Source organism: Vulpes lagopus, chromosome 2, assembly GCF_018345385.1.
Source record: "Vulpes lagopus strain Blue_001 chromosome 2, ASM1834538v1, whole genome shotgun sequence".
Taxonomy (NCBI): domain Eukaryota; kingdom Metazoa; phylum Chordata; class Mammalia; order Carnivora; family Canidae; genus Vulpes; species Vulpes lagopus.
The window spans coordinates 35,317,549-35,339,050 of NC_054825.1; the positions used below are offsets into that span (position 1 = coordinate 35,317,549).

The following is a 21,502-nucleotide window of genomic DNA, read 5'->3' on the forward strand; positions in this document are numbered from 1 at the left end:
ACTATGTTAGAAAATGAACCCTTTAAGTCACAAAACTTTGAAGTAGAGGATATTTTACAACTCATAATACTCCAATTCCTCATTCTATAAATGAGTAAGTGGAGGCTTATGAGGGCTAAGTGTAATGTCTAAGATCGCAACTGACGGTTACTGGTAGTAATTAGCTCAAATACTCAGTTCTTATTTAATATCATAATTTACAATGTGTGGGTATCAGACAGGTAATAAATGAGCTACAAACTGAAGGATCCCTCTATCAATTGAGGACTTTTACTGCTTTTGACCATGTCAGTAGTGGCAGGCAGGGAGGAAACTGAAAACAGGGAGGCCAGAGTGATTTGTCATAACAGGTGGTGTTTACATCATTGTCTATAGGGTGATTTTCTAAACATTTGGCAAAAAATAAAATTGAAGGTGGGAGAGAGAAAGGAAGAAAGAGGGAGAAAAAAACCCCTCTGACTCATAGGACTTTAGTCACCAGAGCCAAATATATTGCAATATTTTCATTAGTTTTTTGAAGATGTACTTTTTACTTAGTTTAATGATGTTTATGTTTGTAAAACTGCAATAAAAACACAGGTGAAATGTTCTTTACGGATCTAGTTATAAAAATATTCAAAAGTCCTTTTTACAAAAGGTTACCTCTAGTGGAAAAGATGCCTTATACTGGATGTATCTTAGAGAATTTATTATAGAGAAAGGTCTAACATTCCAACAGGGAAAACTGACCAGAAACCCAGATATATTTCCTCGTTTAGTAAACTATTTACCAAGTAAAGACCCTATGTACCATAGAGGCTAGAACCTGGAGACACACAGATGAATTAAAAACTCAAGGAGACTGTAGATGCATTTACTCTCAGACCCAACAATTCCACTTTTAGGAATATCTTAGAAACACAAAAAGATGTATGTACAGATTCATTCACTGTGGCATCATTTAGTAAAAGAATGGACACAACTCATTTCTTTTAATAGGATTTTTAAAAAAGATTTTATTTATTTATTCATGAGAGACACAGAGACAGAGGCAGAGACACAGACAGAGAGAGAAGGCGGCTCTATGTAGGGAGCCTGAAACGGGACTTGGTCCTGGGACTCGAGGATCATGTCCTGGGCCAAAGACAGACACCCAACCGCCGAGCCACCCTGGCAACCCTCTTTTAATATGATCTTATTAAATAAGTTATAGTATATCTAATACAGTGGAATTATAAAAAAGAATAAGGGAATCTCTTTATATACCAATAAAGAAAAAATCCAGATGTACTAACTAAAAACAACAAGGTGCTGGACAAGGCATATACAGTTATCTTTTCTTTAAGAAGAGGTGGAAAATGAGAATGTATATTTGCTTTCACTTGCATAAAGAAACACAGGAAATAATAGCAGAGAAGAATGTAAAGATGAGACATCTGAAACATATTTTTAAAAACAGTTTCGACTTTGGAAACACACAAGTGTGTCACCTATTCAAAAAACTAACTTCAATATAAAAAATAAAAAGGATAGGACTTTCCCTCTCCAAAATAGAGGTTTAAGAAGCCTAAAAACTAGTAAAGAGACATGTAAGTAAACAAATAAATGCAGCAGGGTACTCTAAGTTCTTGATACATTTCTCCCATAGGCATAGTTAGCAAGAGTCAAGTCCAATGTACTTACTCTGACCCAGGGAAAGGATTTTGGAGATTGAGTCTAAAATCAGTTCATTCTCCACAAAAATCTGGAGATGGGGTCAGTTGAGGCTTTGTTGATACTTCTTCTAGGGTAAGATTCCTAAAGCAGCTATTTCAAGACCTTTTCATCTTCCCAGATGGCAAGTCCTGCGCTGAGTTTCTTCTAACAGCTTGCTTCTCTGTCTGCTTCTAAAGTTGCTCTTGGAGGAACTGTGAAAACTCTCGGGTACCTCACCTGTGTAGAATTGCAGGACCCCACCACGCAGAGATCCAACTGCCATTTGAGCTAAAGACCACTTTGTTTTGCCCTGAGCTATTTCAGAATGGTAAAGATCATGATCTGCATTCCTCCAGAGTTACGCAGAAAACTGCAGTGCTCACTATGTCCCATTGGGGCTCCTCTAGAGCAAACTCATGAAATGCACTGAGCTGGGAGAGGAACAGTGTCCCTGAGGTAAGCGTCAGAGTTCCTGTCTACTCTTTTCTGAATTATCAGGACTGCAAAGACATTATAAAGGATATGGGGAGAAACTGCTTCACCTCTTTTAAAGATATTCTGTGCTATTTAAAGACATTTAAAAAATATTTATTTATTCATGAGAGACACAGACTGAGAGAGAAAGGCAGAGAGAGAAGCAGGTTCCCGATGTGGGACTCGATTCCGGATCCCAGGATCATGCCCTGAGCTGAAGGCAGGCTCCCAACTGCTAAGCCATGCAGGATACATAACAGTTTAGAAAGAAAGATACAAAAGAATAAGAGAATGTAATGCTAATCCTCTTCCACCATTACTTACCAGTTTATATTGTTTTTCTGAAGATGTATCATCCCTAGCAGCTGTTGTAGTAGGTAAAACTCCTACACTTCTCTGATCTTCAAAAGGACAGCCAACTCAACAGGCATACCTAGTCATGTGATCTACGGGGAGGAAAGGCATCCCTCAGCTGTTAGGTAAACCCACGCTGGGCTTTTGCAGCTTCTCTAATACCACTTGAAGATCAAATGGGGAGACAAGCTGTTAGAGAATACACAGCATAGGTCCTGCTACCAGAGAAGAGGGAGGAAATGATAATAACTGCCAAAGATGGTACATCTTTGAAGAAACAATCTAACTGGCAAGTAAAAGAGGCTTTCCAAAAGATCAAGGAGGTATAACCATGCTTACATTTAGAAGACTGAGTCTAATTTCCCATTCAATAAAGAATTCTTTCTGCAACAGCCTTGACAGTTCCATAGTGTATGAACTCCAAGTCACACCTGAATCCAGGTGGCATCCAGATGAAATAGCTAGAAGAAGTTAACACTAGGAGTTCTAATGAAGTAAAAGAAGTTTGCTAAGAGTCTGCTCCTTGAGAGTGGTGTAAACACATACTCCAAGTTCAGACTGGGGCTGAGTCCAGATTCCACAGGACTGGCACAGATGAGAGGGAAACAGACAAGTGGTGGGAGCTCAAACAGACGGACCATATTTAGAGTCAGTGCATCCACCCAAGGAGGAGGCAGGTAGGTTGTGGGCAAATACGTTGGTTCAGACAGCAGGATTTTAGTACAGACAGAATAGAATATAGGGATCAGAGTGGAAGCAAAGGCTAATGAATGTGAACAACAGTCCAAACAAAAGGTTATAGCTATTCACGACTTTCTTTTTGACTACCATTCTCCATAGCAGACATTTCAATGTTCTAAAGATTCTTAACACTGTTGTGCGCTGAACTGTCTGCCTGTCAAATAAATAAGTTTGAAGCTATTTTGAAGTCCTAAACTCTATGACCTGTGAATGTGACCTTATTTGGAAAAAGGGTCTTTGTAGATGCAAACAAATTAAGACAAGGTCATACTGGATTAGGGTGGGCATTAATTCTTTTTTTTTTTAAATAATTTGTTTTATTGGTGTTCAATTTACCAACATACAGAATAACACCCAGTGCTCATGCCGTCAAGTGCCCCCCTCAGTGCCCGCCACCCATTCACCCCCACCCCCGGCCCTCCTCCCCTTCCACCAACCAGATTCGTTTCCCAGAGATAGGAGTCTTTATGTTCTGTCTCCCTTTCTGATATTTCCCACACATTTCTTCTCCCTTCCCTTATATTCCCTTTCACTATTATTTATATTCCCCAAATGAATGAGAACATATAATGTTTGTCCTTCTCCGATTGACTTACTTCACTCAGCATAATGCCCTCCAGTTCCATCCACGTTGAAGGAAATGGTGGGTATTTGTCATTTCTAATGGCTGAGTAATATTCCATTGTATACATAAACCACATCTTCTTTATCCATTCATCTTTCAATGGACACCGAGGCTCCTTCCACAGTTTGGCTATTGTGGACATTGCTGCTAGAAACATCGGGGTGCAGGTGTCCCGGCGTTTCATTGCATCTGAATCTTTGGGGTAAATCCCCAGCAGTGCAATTGCTGGGTCATAGGGCAGGTCTATTTTTAACTCTTTGAGGACCCTCCACACAGTTTTCCAGAGTGGCTGCACCAGTTCACATTTCCACCAACAGTGTAAGAGGGTTCCCTTTTCTCCGCATCCTCTCCAACATTTGTGGTTTCCTGCCTTGTTAATTTTCCCCATTCTCACTGGTGTGAGGTGGTATCTCATTGTGGTTTTGATTTGTATTTCCTGATGGCAAGTGATGCAGAGCATTTTCTCATGTGCGTGTTGGCCATGTCTATGTCTTCCTCTGTGAGATTTCTCTTCATGTCTTTTGCCCATTTCATGATTGGATTGTTTGTTTCTTTGGTGTTGAATTTAAGAAGTTCTTTACAGATCTTGGAAACTAGCCCTTTATCTGATACGTCATTTGCAAATATCTTTTCCCATCTGTAGGTTGTCTTTTAGTTTTGTTGACTGTATCTTTTGCTGTGCAAAAGCTTCTTATCTTGATGAAGTCCCAATAGTTCATTTTTGCTTTTGTTTCTTTTGCCTTTGTGGATGTATCTTGCAAGAAGTTACTGTGGCCAAGTTCAAAAAGGGTGTTGCCTGTGTTCTCCTCTAGGATTTTGATGGAATCTTGTCTCACATTTAGATCTTTCATACATTTTGAGTTTATCTTTGTGTATGGTGAAAGAGAGTGGTCTAGTTTCATTCTTCTGCATGTGGATGTCCCATTTTCCCAGCACAATTTATTGAAGAGACTGTCTTTCTTCCAATGGATAGTCTTTCCTCCTTTATCGATATTAGTTGACCATAAAGTTCAGGGTCCACTTCTGGGTTCTCTATTCTGTTCCATTGATCTATGTGTCCGTTTTTGTGCCAGTACCACACTGTCTTGATGACCAAAGCTTTGTAATACAACCTGAAATCTGGCACTGTGATGCCCCCAGCTATGGTTTTCTTTTTTAAAATTCCCCTGGCTATTCGGGGTCTTTTCTGATTCCACACAAATCTTAAAATAATTTGTTCTCTCTGAAGAAAGTCCATGCTATTTTGATAGGGATTGCATTAAACGTGTACATTGCCCTGGGTAACATTGACATTTTCACAATATTAATTCTGCCAATCCATGAGCATAGAATATTTTTCCATCTCTTTGTGTCTTCCTCAATTTCTTTCAGAAGTGTTCTATAGTTTTTAGGGTATCGATCCTTTACCTCTTTGGTTAGGTTTATTCCTAGGTATCTTATGCTTTTGGGTGCTATTGTAAATGGGATTGACTCCTTAATTTCTCTTTCTTCAGTCTCATTGTTAGTGTATAGAAATGCCACTGACTTCTGGGCATTGATTTTGTATCCTGCCATGCTACCAAATTGCTGTATGAGTTCTAGCAATCTTGGGGTGGAGGCTTTTGGGTTTTCTATGTAGAGTATCATGTCATCGGCGAAGAGGGAGAGTTTGACTTCTTCTTTGCCAATTTGAAAGTCTTTAATGTCTTTTTATTGTCTGATTGCTGAGGCTAGGACGTCCAGTACTATGTTGAATAGCAGTGGTGAGTGGACATCCCTGTCTTGTTCCTGATCTTAGGGGAAAGGCTCCCAGTGCTTCCCCACTGAGAATGATATTTGCTGTGGGCTTTTCGTAGATGGCTTTTAAGATGTCGATGAATGTTCCCTCTATCCCTACACTCTGAAGAGTTTGGTCAGGAATGGATGCTGTATCTTGTCAAATGCTTTCTCTGCATCTAATGAGAGGATCATATGGTTCTTGGTTTTTCTCTTGCTGATATGATGAATCACATTGATGGTTTTATGAGTGTTGAACCAGCCTTGTGTCCCGGGGATAAATCCTACTTGGTCATGGTGAATAATCTTCTAAATGTACTGTTGGATCCTATTGGCTAGTATCTTGTTGAGAATTTTTGCATCCATGTTCATCAGGGATATTGGTCTGTAATTCTCCTTTTTGGTGGGGTCTTTGGTTTTGGAATTAAGGTGATACTGGCCTCATAGAACGAATTTGGAAGTACTCCATCTCTTTCTATCTTTCCAAACAGCTTTAGTAGAATAGGTATGGTTTCTTCTTTAAATGTTTGATAGAATTCCCCTGGGAAGCCATCTGGCCCTGGACTCTTGTGTCTTGGGAGGTTTTTGATGACTGCTTCAATTTCCTCCCTGGTTATTGGCCTGTTCAGGTTTTCTATTTCTTCCTGCTCCAGTTTTGGTAGTTTGTGGCTTTCCAGGAATGTGTCCATTTCTTCTAGATTGCCTAATTTATTGGCATATAGCTGTTCATAATATGTTTTTAAAATCGTTTGTATTTCCTTGGTGTTGGTAGTGATCTCTCCTTTCTCATTCATGATTTTATTAATTTGAGTCTTCTCTCTCTTCTTTTTAATAAGGCTGGCTAATGGTTTATCTATCTTATTAATTCTTTCAAAGATCCAACTCCTGGTTCTGTTGATCTGTTCCATAGTTCTTCTGGTCTCGAATTTGTTGAGTTCTGCTCGAATTTTAATTAACTCTCTTCTTCTGCTGGGTGTGGGATCTAAATGCTGTTTTTTCTCTAGCTCCTTTATGTGTAAGGTTAGCTTTTGTATTTGAGTTCTTTCCAGTTTTTGAATGGATGCTTGTACTGTGATGCATTTCCCCCTTAGGACTGCTTTTGCTGCATCCCAAAGATTTTGAATGGTTGTATCTTCATTCTCATTAGTTTCCATGAATCTTTTTAATTCTTCCTTAATTTCCTGGTTGACCCTTTCATCTTTTAGCAGGATAGTCCTTAACCTCCACGTGTTTGAGGTCCTTCCAAACTTCTTGTTGTATTTAGTTCTAATTTCAAGGCATCATGCTCTGAGAATATGCAGGGGATGATCACAATCTTTTGGTATCGGTTCAGACCCGATTTGTGACCCAGTATGTGGTCTATTCTGGAGAAAGTTCCATGTGCACTTGAGAAGAATGTGTATTCAGTTGAGTTTGGATCTAAAGTTCTGTAGATATCTGTGAAATCCATCTGGTCCAGTGTATCATTTACAGCTCTCGTTTCTTTGGAGATGTTGTGCTTCGAAGACCTATCGAGGGTAGAAAGAGCTAGACTGAAGTCACCAAGTATAAGTGTATTATTATCTAAGTATTTCTTCACTTTAGTTATTAATTGGCTTAAATATTTGGCAGCTCCCACATTCGGGGCATATATATTGAGGATTGTTAAGTCCTCTTGTTGGATAGATCCTTTAAGTATGAGATAGTATCCCTCTTCATCTCTCACTGCAGTCTTCAGGGTAAATTTTAGTTTATCTGATATAAGGATGGCTACCCCTGCTTTCTTTTGAGGACCATTTGAATGGTAAATGGTTCTCCAACCTTTTATTTTCAGGCTGTTGGTGTCCTTCTGTCTAAAATGAGTCTCTTGTAGACAGTAAATAGATGGGTCCTGCTTTTTTATCCAGTCTGAAACCTTGCGCCTTTTGATGGGGTCATTAAGCCCATTCACGTTCAGATTTACTATTGACAGATATGAGTTTAGTGTCATCATGATATCTATTCAGTCCTTGTTTTTGTGGATTGTTCCACTGAACTTCTTCTTAAAGGGGAATTTTAAGAGTCCCCCTTAAAATTTCTTGCAGAGCTGGTTTGGAGGTCACATATTCTTTCAGTTCCTGCCTGTCTTGGAAGCTCTTTATCTCTCCTTCCATTCTGAATGAGAGCCTTGCTGGATAAAGTATTCTTGGTTGCATGTTCTTCTCATTTAGGACCCTGAATATATCCTGCCAGCCCTTTCTGATCGGCCAGGTCTCTGTGGAGAGGGCTGCTGTTACCCTAATACTCCTCCCCATAAAAGTCAGCGATTTCTTGTCTCTTGCTGCTGTAAGGATCTTCTCTTTATCTTCTGGAATTTGCAAGCTTAACTATTAGATGTAGAGGTGTTGAACGGTTTTTATTGATTTTAGGGGGGGATCTCTCTATTTCCTGGATCTGAATGCCTGTTTCCCTTCCCAGATGAGGAAAGTTTTCAGCTAGGATTTGTTCAAATACATATTCTGGCCCTCTGTCCCTTTCGGCGCCCTCGGGAACCCCAATTAAATGTAGGTTTTTCTTCCTCAGGCCGTCATTTATTTCCCTTAATCCGTCTTCATGGTCTCTTAATTGTCTGTTTCTTTTTTCCTCAGTTTCCCTCTTTGCCGTCAACTTGTCTTCTATGTCACTCACTCGTTCTTCCACCTCGTTAACCCTCGTCGTTAGGACTTCTAGTTTGGATTGCATCTCATTCAATTGATTTTTAATTTCTGCCTGATTGGATCTAAATTCTGCAGTCATGAAGTCTCTTGAGTCTTTATGCTTTTTTCTAGAGCCACCAGTAGCTGTATAATAGTGCTTCTGAATTGGCTTTCTGACATTGAATTGTAATCCAGATTTTGTAACTCTGTGGGAGAAAGGACTGTTTCTGATTCTTTCTTTTGAGGTGAGGTTTTCCTTCTAGTCATTTTGCTCAGTGCAGAGTGGCCAAAAACAAGTTGTATTGGGAAAAGGAGAAAAAGAGAGGAGAAAAAGAAGGAAAGAAAAGAGAAAAAGAAAAAAGAAAAAAGGAAGGAAAAAAGAGAAAGAAAAAGAAAGAAAGGGGAAAAAAAGGGTGGGGGAAGCAATCAGAAATCAAAAAAAAAAAAAAAGGAAGAAAGAAACAAAAAAATCACGGGGGAGTATCTTCTGTTTCTGTATACTTTAAGTCCCTTGACTTCCCCTGGAACTTGTCCGTCTAGCTGGTCTTCTGGGGGACGGGCCTGTTGTGCTGATTTTCAGGTGTTAGCACTTGGGGGAGCTGCTCTGCCGCAAGTGCAGGTCTCATTGGGGGTTGTTTACCGGTGAGGCCCCAGAAGGAACAACCACAGTGGCGGTGGCCAGCTCTGGAGCCCTGGAGTCAGCTCCCGCAGTAACTCCGGAGCTCTCCGTCTGCAGGGCCTGGAGGCTCCAGGGCGGGGCCGCTGATCTGCTCAGCTCAGGGCAGGAGCGTCCTGGCTGTCCTGGGCCCTCCCGGCCTCTGCCTGTCCTGGGGGAGGCCGGATCCTGGGCTGTGTCCCGGCGCCCAGTGCTCCCGGCCTGCGCTATTGGATTCGCGCTCCCAGCTGTGCAGCCCCCTCCGCGGAGCCGCCGCCCGAGCCCTCCAAGCTGCTCCGGGTCCCACCGTGCGCGCTGCAGCCCTTAGGGAGCTCGGCGCACTCTCCCCGGGCGCAGGTGCCTGTTAGTGTCCCAGGGAGCCCGAGGGCATCCCCACCCTCCTGGGGTCCTGCTCTAACTCCCTGCAAGGCCTTTCCGCCCGAGAAGGTTGGTGCAGCTCCTGCTTCTCCGGGACGGGGCTCTCCTGTCCTGGGGACACTCGCCCCGGCCTTAGCCCGGCTCCTCTCAGGGCCCCTCCCCCTTGGAGGCCTTTTGTTTATTTCTTTTTCCCCGTCTTCCTACCTTGATAGAAGCCCAAACTCTTCTCACTGTAGCGTTTCAGCTGTGTTCTCTTTAAATCTCAGGCCGAATTCATAGATTTTTAGGGTGATTTGAAGGTTATCTACGTAATTTGGTGGGGACGGGTGATTTGGGGACCCCACTCTTCCGCCATCTTGCCCCTCCTCCGGGTGGGCCCTAATTCAATGATTGGTGTCCTTACAAGAAGAGGACAAATTGGACACAGACATACAGGAGAGAATGCCACCTGAAGACAGAGATAGCAATTGTTGAGAGGCATCTATAAGCCAAGAGACACCAAGGATTGCTGGTCATCACCAGAGGCTAGGACAGAGGCATGGAACAGATTCTCCCTAAGAACCTTCAAAAGGAATCAATTCCACCAATGTCTGGATTTCAGACCTCTAGCCTCCAGAACCATGAGAGAATAAAATTCTGCTGTTTTAAGCTATCAGGTTTGTGTTCTATGTTATAGCAACAGGAGGAAATTAATACACCCTCCAAGGAGATTAGTGAATTCAAGGCAAGAAGAAGTAAGTTTCCTATTTCCATTTCCTCTTCCTACTTCCTCTCTTCCCTCTCATTCCATAGTATAAGAAGTGCTCTTCTCTCTTTGCTAGAGCTGACAACTTAACCACTGTGGTTTGCATTTTTTCTTTGATCCTATCCTCATACCACTTCTCTATTCTACTAGTTTGTTTTATTATTCTATTTTCCCACTGCAACTTTAGTCTCTCCCTCTGTATTAGATCTTTTCCCTTGACCACCCTACTCTGCAAGATCCCGCTTTTCTTTCAGTTCAAGCTAAGCTAAAGGCAGTCTACATTGTCCCTATATCCTTGCCACTAATCTGTCCCCTAACTTTCTACAACTTGAATTCTTCTCATACCATCCTATTAAAACTGTTATCTTAAAAGTCACCAATATATGCATTAAACAACAAATCCTTGGCTTTGTCTCGGTGGTTACTCATCTTGTTCTCACTTAGCAATGACACTGTAGACAAAATCCTCTTCCGTAAATTTTCTCGATTTTTTTTTTAAGATTTATTTATTTAATGTAGAGGAAGAGAAAAGGGTATAGGCACGATGCATGAGTTGGGGGAGGGACAGAGGAAGAGAATTTCAAGTACACTCCCCATCAAGTGCAGAGCCTAATGCAGGGCTCCACATGGTGCCTGACCTCATGACCCATGAGATCATCACCTGAGCTAAAACCAAGAGTCAGATGCTTATCTGACTAAGCCACCCAGGCACCCCTCTTTTCCCTTGATTTCCAAGTCACAGCACAACATGGTTCTTTACCCTCTTAAAGGACTCACTTTCTTTTCTTTTACCAACTCTTTGAATGAAGGCATTATCCAAAACTACCTTTGGCTCACTTTTCCTTTTTCTTTGTCTGCCATTCATTAGCTATATAAGTTCCTGCAGGACAAGTCACTTAAAACTCTCTATGGCCTAAGTTTCCTTGCCTTTAAAATGAGAAACTAATTCCAACCTTTGGCTACTATAAGGACTAAATGAATTCATATATGCACAGCGCTCATAACACGAATGGCACATAGTAAGAACTACATGAAGTTGCTGTTGTGGCTGCTGCCTTTATTGCTTTGGCACAAACACTCTGACAGCTATTTCCTCTGCAATAAACATAGCTGACCCTTTAACAATATGGGGGTCAGGAGTACCAACCTCTCGTGCAGTTGAGGTATAATCCGTGTATAGCTTTTGACACCAAAACTTAACTAATAGCTTACTATTGACTGGAAGCCTTAATGATAATATAAACAGTTGGTATTTTGTATGTTATGTGTATTATATACTGTATTCTTATAATAAGCTAGAGAAAATAAGACATTAGGAAAATCACAAGGAAAATACATTTACTATACTGTATTTATTGAAAAAAAATCCGCATATAAGTGGACCTATGCAGTTCAAATCTGTGCCATTCAAGAGTCAACTGGTCAACTGTACTTGCTAAGAACCTCTAATGGACAAGGTAAAAACTGCTTAGGGCCTGCAAATATTATAAAGATATTTATTCCTTCATGGGATACAGTCTAAGAGATTATAGTATTCAAATGATAATATGTAAGACTAGGTGACTGATAAGAAGTAATAACAAAGGAAAATCTAAATGGAAAGTCAAAGAAGGGAAGAACTATATCTGGTTGGGGAGAATCAGCAAAGGTTCAATAAAGAAGTAGCGTTGAAGGACAGGATCTGTCAGGTAGAAAAGAGGAGAGAGTGCATTCCAGGCAGTGGGAATGAACTGGCAAAATCTCTGAGGTAAGGTATGAGGCATCCAAGAGAACAGCTGAAATATAAGTTATATGTAGGAGAAAAGTGGGAGATAACATTGAAAAGCTGTCATATTTTGAATGTCCTTGAGTGTCAAGGTAAAAATTTTTTATTTAATTTTGGAAGCATTAGGGAGTATGAAGATGATGTAATTAGAGTTGTATGATTAATGTGATATGATTAATCAGGCAAGAGAAACAAGTCAATCAGGAATTTCCTCTGTCAGATAGAGGAACAAAAGTTTTGTCAGAAAATGTGGATTGAATATTGGTTTGGACATTGGACATTTAGCAGTGACCTCAGCCAAGTCATTTACCCTCTCTGAACTTGTTTCCTTATAAAATAGTGTGGTAAACAGAAACTAAAATGGCCCCCATGAGTCTCAACTTTTTCATGTCCCATCAGGATTACATTACATTACATGACAAAAGGACTGTGCAGATATAAATAATTGGTTGACCTTAAAACAGGGAGATTATCCAGGTAGGCAAAACCTAATGACACAAGACCTTGAGAAGCAGAGTTTTCTCCCACTGGTTGCAAAAGACAAAGTCAGGGAGACTAGAAGCATGAAGGGGATTCAACACAAGGGCTCCTGCAACCAGCCTTAAAACAGGAAGCGACAATACTCCAAGAGTATTGTATTAGAAATACAGTCTGTGAGTGGACGTGGCAGACTCCAAGTGGTCTTGTTAGGAGCGGAGAACAGCCCTGCCTGATAGCCAGCAGAGGTTCCTGAAGCAACCTAAGCAACCTGAAGATGCTTGGAGGAGGATTCTTTCCCAGAGTACAGCCCAGCCAACACTTTGTGAGATCTGAGTAGAAAACCCAGCCACACTCACCAAGATCTCGGACTTAAAGAACTATCAGCTAAGGAGCGGATATTGCTTTTAAACCATTAGGTTTGTGGTGATTTTGTTAGACAGCAATAGAAAACTAATATAGCAGGGATTCTAATATCTACTCTATTTTACGTGATTGTTGTGAGACTCAAAAAAATGTATATACATAAATATAATTTATAGCTGTTTTTCAGTTAACATGTCATTTCTCTCAACTCATCAAATAGGCTCATTTTCTTTATTTCTTTAAAGGTACCACAATTACAGGCTTGTTTTGTTTAGTTGTGGGTTGGGGGACTGAAATAAAGGGCACTAGTGCCTCCTTGGAGGGAGACTGAAGTGATAGAATGTGTGTGTGTGTGTGTGTGTGTGTGCACACTGTGAATGTACAAATAAAGGAAGAAAGAAGTTATCAAAGGCAAAGGCTGATAAATGAAATAATGTAAAGATGAACTTGCAAAAGCACAGAATAAGTCTAGCATTAGCATGGAGTGTCACCTGAAAATCTGTGTGAGAGTAATTTATGCCACATGCAGCTTATGGACACAAGCAATTTACCAAAACCTATGTCCTTAAACATTTCTAGGTTTGTTTTGTGTCATTTGGATGCAGGGACATTTAAAACTTTGCAGATTTGTTTTGTTATAGGCTAGGGGAACTTAAAATTATGCAAGTAATGGATGTTTCCTGAGACAAAACAATACAGAGCTGTATGAAGAAATAAAGCATATTTAAATTCTACTTTCCTGAGGAAACCATAAAACTGATTAGTGGGCATCCTTCCATACCTCTTTATATGCTCAAAGATGTATAAAAGGTTTCCTTACTCTTAAAAACCTGGAGTCATATGGCACCTATTATGTATAACTTGTGTTTTTCATTTTACAGTGTACTGTGGGCATTTCTCCTAGACACTTTATACACGTATCACATTTTTCATAGCCAGGCATAGTACTCCAAGCTACTCATTCATAAAGTGGCAATTTTCACACTCCCTAGACATCACAGATGCAAATCCTCTCATTCTCTGCAACCACAGAGGAAAATGTTAACTTATTGTTATTTGTACTTTATATAAGATTGTATTTAAAAGGATTGAGCATCCTTTCATATGTGTAGTAATTGCTTACATTTCCTCTTTTGATTGGTCTGTTCAGATCCCTTGCCTTTTATTTATTGGAATGTTCATTTTACTGATTTAATAGTCTTTATGATCAATGATATGTTTTTCAAGGACTATGACATTTGTAGATGTTTATACTTTATGACTTTAAGGAATTCCTGTGGAAGTTTTACATTTCTTTATGTATCTAAACTTGTCAATTTTTTGTTTTATGGCTCTTGACATTGTTATTGTGCCAAGAGATTTTTTTATATAAATAACCCCCTGTGTTTTCTTCTAGTACTTTGTAGTTTTAAAAAAATCTCAGGTTATTATTAGCAATAAATTATTCAGTCATCCTAACTCTATTTTTTTGAATAAATGAATACCACTTACGTACTATATTTTTTACTCATTTATCTCTATCTATTTGGCTGTCTTTGTGGCAGTATTGCAATTACAATAGCTCTATAATATACGTACTATGGAGGAAAAGGTTCCTTCATTATTTTTACTTGCATCTTCTTGGACACTAATTCTTATAGAGCACAAAGGGCATCACTTTCTTACGATTCACACCCCCCACCCCAAAACTGTTGAAAAATGTATTAAATGCAGAGAGTAAACTGGATATACTTGACATCTTGTTTTTCCCTCTCATGACCTTTTAGTATTTTGATAAAGTCTTACAGTTTTCCTCATACAGGTTTGCTTACCTTCTTTTAGGTTTATTTCTAAGTATTTCATTATTTTCCATCAAGTCTTCTAATAGATTATTCCTCAAATAAAAAAAGGCTATTGAATTTTCATATATTTGTATTGTGTCTGGCTGCCTAACCAAATTCTGTTATTCATGAGCTTTGTATGTCATTCATACCTTACCCCAGGTAACAATCACCTAAAAATAACAATTTTGCTCCTTTCTGTAAATATTTATACAGCTTATTTCTTTTTCATACTATATATTAACTTCACCTACCAAAAAACTACTTTTTAATAGTTTGATAATACATTTTCAGCCAAAATATACAGACTGTGTGTATAATAATAATTATTATTATTTTACCATTCTTGATGTTAGGGAAAATGAGATGTGTAGGTGAACTTCTGTTTTCAGCAGCTTCTTTCTTCTGGTTAACAGTTGAAATAAAACTGCTAAAAGTGGAAGTTTGACCTTTGGATCCTCTGTCCAAACCCTAAAAACAGAAAAGTTAACATTGCAGCATAATTCTCACTAGCTATATTTAAATTATTTTATTGCAGGAATCATAGACACTTATAACAGAGATTTTAATTTGATGATAGATATGATATATAAATAAAATATATAACACTGACTTACCTTTTCTAGGACCAAATTATTTTAAATATAAAATGAAAATGGTTGTATCATGCTACAAATTGATAAAGTTTGGAAATAGAAATATTAATGGTATCTTCCTTATAGGGTTACTGTGAGGTTTCACTGAGATAATGCATATAAAATCACTGGCACAGCTCCTCATACATCGTACATGCTCCATTCGTGTTAATGGCTCTTTTGACTTTGTATTTAGATAACAGTATTTTTATGAGCACCACAAATATTATTTTCTATAGTTAACACACATGTGATAGACACTTCATTGATTCATTGAAGGTTTTCTTGCATTTTGATGCAACTTTAACAGTTCAGGTAAAAAGATAAACTTTTTAGAGCTCATTTCTTTTTAAGCACTGTGACTATACTTTGGGTGTACCAGGATTTTTAAAAAGGTAATGCTAACATAATAAAGGCCATAGATGAAAAACCCATAGCTAATGAGGAAAAAACTGAGAGCTTTTCCTCTATAGTCAAGAACAAGACAGGGATGTCCACTCTCACCACGGTTATTTAACATAGTCCTGGAAGTTCTACCTACAGCAATCAGACCACAAAAAGAAGTAGAAGGCATCCAACTCAGCAAAGAAGAAGTAAAACTCTCACCTTTTGCAGACGACATGACACTATACATAAAAAACATGAAAGACTCCAGGAAAAGACTGCTAGAACTGAAAAATTCAGTAAAGTTATAGGATACAAGATCAATATACAGAGATGTTACATTTCCCTACACCAATAATGAAGCAGCAGAAAGAGAAATTAAGGAATCAATCCCATTTACAATTATACTGAAAATAATAAGCTACCCAGGAACAAACCTAACCAAAGATATGAAAGCCTGTGCTCTGAAAAAACTGATGGAAGAAACTGAAGATGACACAAAGAAAGGGAAAGATATTCTATGCTCATGGACTGGAACAACAAACACCACTAAAATGTCTATACTACACAAAGCAGCCTACATATTTAATGCAATCCCTATCAAAATACCAATGGAATAGCAATAATACTGCTAGAACAAACAATCCTAAAATTCATACAGAAACACAAAAGACCCTGAATACCCAGAGCAATCTTGAGAAAAAGAAAAGCAAAGCTGGAGGCATCACAATTCCGGACTTCAAGTTATATTACAAACTTATAATGATCAAGACAGTACTGGCACAATAACATGCATATAGATCAATGGAACAGAACTGAGAACCCAGAAATGGACTCTCAACTCTAGAGTCAACTAACTTTCAGCAAAGCAGGAAAGAATATCCAATGGAAAAAAGACAGTCTCTTCAACAAATAGCGTTAGAAGAATTGGACAGCTAGACACAGATGAATGAAACTGGACCACTTTCTTACACTATACACAAAAATAAATTTGAAATGGATGAAAGATATAACTGTGAGGCAGGAATCCATAAAAATCCTAGAGGAGAACACAGGCAGCAACGTATTTGGCCTCAGCAGCAACTTCTCACTACACACATCTTTTCTTTTCTTTTTTTTTTTTTTAAGATTTTATTTATTTATCCATGAGAGACACAGAGAGGGAGAGAGAGAGAGAGGCAGAGACGGCAGAGGGAGAAGCAGGCTCCATGCAGGGAGCCTGACATGGGACTCAATCCCGGGTCTCCAGGATCAGGCCCTCGGCTGATGGCGGCGCTAAACCACTGAGCCACTGGGGCTGCCATCACTACACACATCTCTGGAAGCAAGGGAAACAAAAGCAAAACTGAACTACTGGAACTTCATCAAGATTAAAAGCTTCTGTGCAGCAAGGAAACAATCAACAAAACTAAGAAGCAATCTATAGAATGGGAGAAGATATCTGCAAATGACATACCTGAAAAGGGTTAGTACCCAAATCTATCTATAAAGAACTCTTAAAATTCAACACCCCAAAAATGAATAATCCAACTAAAAATGGGCACAAGACATGAATAGACATTTTTCCAAAGGAGAATACAGATAGCCAACAGACACACGAAAAGATGTTCAACATCACTTATCATGAGGGAAATGCAAATCAAACCTACAATGGAGCTATTCCCTTACACCTGGTCAGAATGGCTAAAATCTACGAAACAAGAAACAAGGTGTTGGTGAGGATGTGGAAAAAGCGGAACCCTCTTGCACTGCTGGTGGGAATGCAAATTGGTGCAGCCACTCTGAAAAGCAGTATAGAAGTTCCTCAAAAAGTTAAACAGAACTACCCAATGATCCAGCAATCACACTACTAGGTATTTACCCAAAGAATACAAAAATACTAATTCAATTATGGAAAGAGCTTGAATGTCCACTGACTGATGAATGGATAAAGAAAATGTGGTATACACACACACACAAAGGAGTATTACTCAGCCATAAAAGAGTGAAATCTTGCCATTTGCAACAATGTAGATAGAGCTTGAGAGCATTATGCTAAGTGAAGCAAGTTAGAAAATGACAAATACCACTGATTTCACTCATATGTGGAATTTTAGAAACAAAACAACTGAGCAAAGGGCAAAAAGAGAAGGGGGGGGCAAACAAAGAAACAGACTCTTAACTATAGAGAACTGACAGTTACCAGAAGGGAGATGGATGGGGGGATGGGTTGGGTTAAACAGGAGATGGGATAAGAAAAAAGATAAGGCAAAGCACTTAGGGATCCTTAGGTGCATATAACAGCACAATCTTTCTATAGCACAGAATCTATCCATTAGTGTACTTTCCACAAAACAGTAACTGTATAGTCCATAACATGTAATTCATCTGTACTTTATAAGTAAAATATTATGAGGGCAATATTCAATTATGGAGCTACCGCAGGGTTTATTCCTAGCTCTAGATCTTTCTAGCTTACAGATGCTTAATAGAACATAACTACTTCCTTGATATTCACTCCTTTACTCTAAAGGTAATTTCTTTGCTTTCAGAATAGTTTCCTTTTCCTCTCCTCCTTCCTAATTCACTGATTTCCATTTGCCTTTTCAGAATTAGCTCATATACCATGTAGCAAAAACATTCACGATTACCAAGGATTGACTCTCCCACATTCCCGACTCTCTTATAGATAATGTGGGATCATCTGATTCATTTTCATAGGGCCACAAGTATAAATTTTGCTTGCCTACTGACTAGATTTAGGTTCAGTGAAGATTCATTAGTATTTACGTGTTAGGATTAGTCTACATGAGCCAGTATATTAGACATGTTGCCTAACTAAAATAATCTTCTAATAGATGTAATATACGAATCTGGTACCACAATCATAAACAGTATCATTTAGAGTCCTGTACAAAACCTACAACGTGATGAGTGGCTCAACAAATGCCTATAATATATAATTCACTTATTGACTATTTGCTATATAGGCATGGTGTTGTATTAAGTACCTTAATATACCATTCCTCTGAGATATGTATTTATACCTCACTATACGAATAAGGAAATTGAAGGACCAAGCCCAAGTTCACAGAGCTGGTAAGTGGGAATTCAAGCTCTGAATGACCCTGAAGTCTGTACCCTTAAATAACCATATATCAATCTTTCCATAGCAGCTATCACTATTAAGAGTTTATCCTGTGACAGTAGGTATGTTACACGTATCAGCCTGTTTACACAACACTTTGTGGCTACTCTAGATTTTTACAGATATATGCTGAATGAAAATTCTATAGCTTTAGAAGCAATTCACGTAAGCAGAGGAAATCAACATAAGGAGAAAAACTTAAATGTATTTTAAGGAAATTAGGTCCTAGCAATCCAGGAAAGACTCAATATTTTATTTTCCTCCTGCTTCTTCTACCCCTTCTCAATAAAAGAAGTTCCTAAAGAACATTGCTTAGTTCACTTGTGGATTCTCTGAATAATAAAAAATAACTAATTCAATCAACAAATCCATTTAACAGCCAATCAATTCTAATCTCTAACAGATTCCTGAGGAAAGAGAAAACTGGGGAATGCGATAATAAGACAGTGATATCCAGTATTTTTCTTGGTAAATTATAGCAATACACTCAAATTCACAGAACAAGTATGTTGATTAGAAAAATAAAATCAGGGGGATCCCTGGGTGGCTCAGCGGTTTAGCACCTGCCTTTGGCCCAGGGTGCGATCCTGGAGTCCCGGGATCGAGTCCCGCATCAGGCTTCCAGCGTGGAGCCTGCTTCTCCCTCCTCCTGTGTCTCTGCCTCTCTCTCTCTCTCTCTCTCTCTCTCTCATAAATAAATAAATCTTAAAAAAGAAAATCAAAATAAACTATACATTTGAAAAAGTAAATCATTCCTTACTATAAATATGAGGATACTTAAAAATTTTGTTAACTACTAGGGCCACGTTTGCTTACTTGTATGTTTTGTTCTATAGAACATCTTAAATACTAGTGGGAACAAAAGCCAAATTTGATGAATTATATTTCATTTATACATAGTAATTAATAAAATAACCAATTTGTGAAATGAGATCAATGAATAGCCTCTCAGTAATGTAGCTTAAATATCTGCAATAATTTAATATACCAAGGGCAGTGTTGTTTTTTCATTGATAACTGTCAGAAACAGTTAACTGCTATCTAGGACTGAGCAACAACAGGATTTAGGGAGCAGTGTAGTTGAAACAGAGAATCAGATAGGGAGAATGGCCCAGTGAGATGAGACTGAAAGACAGGCAGAAACCACATCATGAAGCCCTCAAGCCATGGAGTAGAAATGATGTGCTAGAAGGAGAAAAGGGAAAAATCACTGAGGACTTCTAAGCAGGGTGTGACATGATCATATCTGTAACCTAGCAAAATTATTCTGTCAGCAGTGTAAGGAAGAGGCTAGAAGGAAGTAATACTAAAAGCTAAACCAGGCCTATCAGAGAACATAAAGTCTGAAGAACCAAGACAACAGGAATAAGGAATGAGGAGTCATGAAAGGCTGGGCCAAAGAAATGGCATGATATAACAGTTACTTCAGTTCCAAATGTGAAGCATAATAAGAATCACAAAATGTTTCCGTCAATTACAAAATAAATAACATAAAATGCTTTATTTCAAAGTTCAAGAGAACAGGCACTCTTTGACACCTCATGATAAACAAGAGGGTGTATGACTTAAGAATATGTAAAAACTCGAAAATTCTAGGCTGGGTTTTATAAGAATATGATTTGCGAGTGACCGGAAAAGGAATCAATGCACACTAGGTAAAATCATGTTTCTTGTGCCAAAATAATGGATTTTTTTCCTAATTGACAAGGTTATCATCATGCCACTGTCACATAGCAACTGTTATACAAAACTAATATAAGGACAGAACTGTGGGAAATACGGACACACTTCCTTTTATTACACTTTATTTTTCACAGATACTGCATTTTTACAAATTGAAGTTTTGTGGAAACCCTGGATCAAGAAATCTATCAGCACCACTTTTCCAGCAGCATTTACTTACTTTGGGTCTCTGTGTCACATTTTGATAATTCATGCAATATTTTAAACTTTTTCATTATTATTATTATCTGTAATCAATGATCTTTGATGTTACTATTGTAATTGTTTCCACAAATCACACCCATATAAGATGGCAAACTTGATTAAGTGTGTGTGTTCTGACTGCTTCATGACCAGCTGTTCTCCCATCTCTCTCCCTCTCCCACTTCCCTACTCCCTGAGTCACAACAATATTGAAATTAGACCAACTAAAAACCCTACAATGGCCTCTAAAGTATTCAAATGAAGGCAAGAGTTGCATACTCTCACTTTATATCAAAAGCTAGAAGTGATTCAAGCTTAGGGAAGAAGAAGATATGACGATGTATGAAATGTGTGAAAATTAGGCCTCTTGCTCCAAACAGCCAAGTTGTGAATACAAAGGAAAAGTTCTTGAAGGAAATTAAAAGTGCTACTCCAGTGAACACACAAATTATAAGAAAACAAAATAGCCTTATTGCTAATACATAGAAAGTTTTAGTGGTCCACATAGAGGATCAAAGCAGCCACAACATTTCCCTTAAGACAAAACTTAATCCAGAGCAAGACTCTAACTCTGAAATTCTATGAAGGCTGTGAGAAGTGCGGAAGCTACAGAAAAGTTGGAAGCCAGCAGAAGGTGCTTCATGAGGTGTAAAGAAAGAAGCCATCTCCATAACATAAAAGTGCAAGGGAAGCAGCAAATGCTGATACAGAAGCTGTAGCAAGTTAGAAGATTTAGCTAATTCATGAAGCCAGCTGCACTAAACAAGTTCTTCAGTGTAGACAAATAGCGTATTGGAAGAAGATTCACGTAAACTATAAAATTTTCATAGAAAGGGGAAGTTAATAAATACCTGGTTTCAAAAGACAGGCTGATTCCCTTTCTAGGGGCTAATGCAGATGGTGATTCTAAGTTGAAGCCAATGCTCACTGGCCATTCCAAAAACTCT

At 38.7% G+C, this 21,502-nt stretch overlaps 1 protein-coding gene across 4 annotated transcripts in view; it reads right to left on the reverse strand.

Moving 5' to 3' along the window:
* Window positions 1–21,502, reverse strand: part of HECTD2 (HECT domain E3 ubiquitin protein ligase 2) — a 74,652-nt gene that overhangs the window by 40,501 nt on the left and 12,649 nt on the right. For all 4 annotated transcript variants that reach the window (XR_005986158.1, XR_005986159.1, XM_041744792.1 and 1 more), the window contains exon 2: window positions 14,825–14,954. Coding sequence is in view for 2 of the 4 variants with exons in the window: in XM_041744792.1 (XP_041600726.1) it covers window positions 14,825–14,954 (130 nt within the window). In the remaining 2 variants the exon portion in view is untranslated. The remainder of the gene's footprint in view (window positions 1–14,824; window positions 14,955–21,502) is intronic.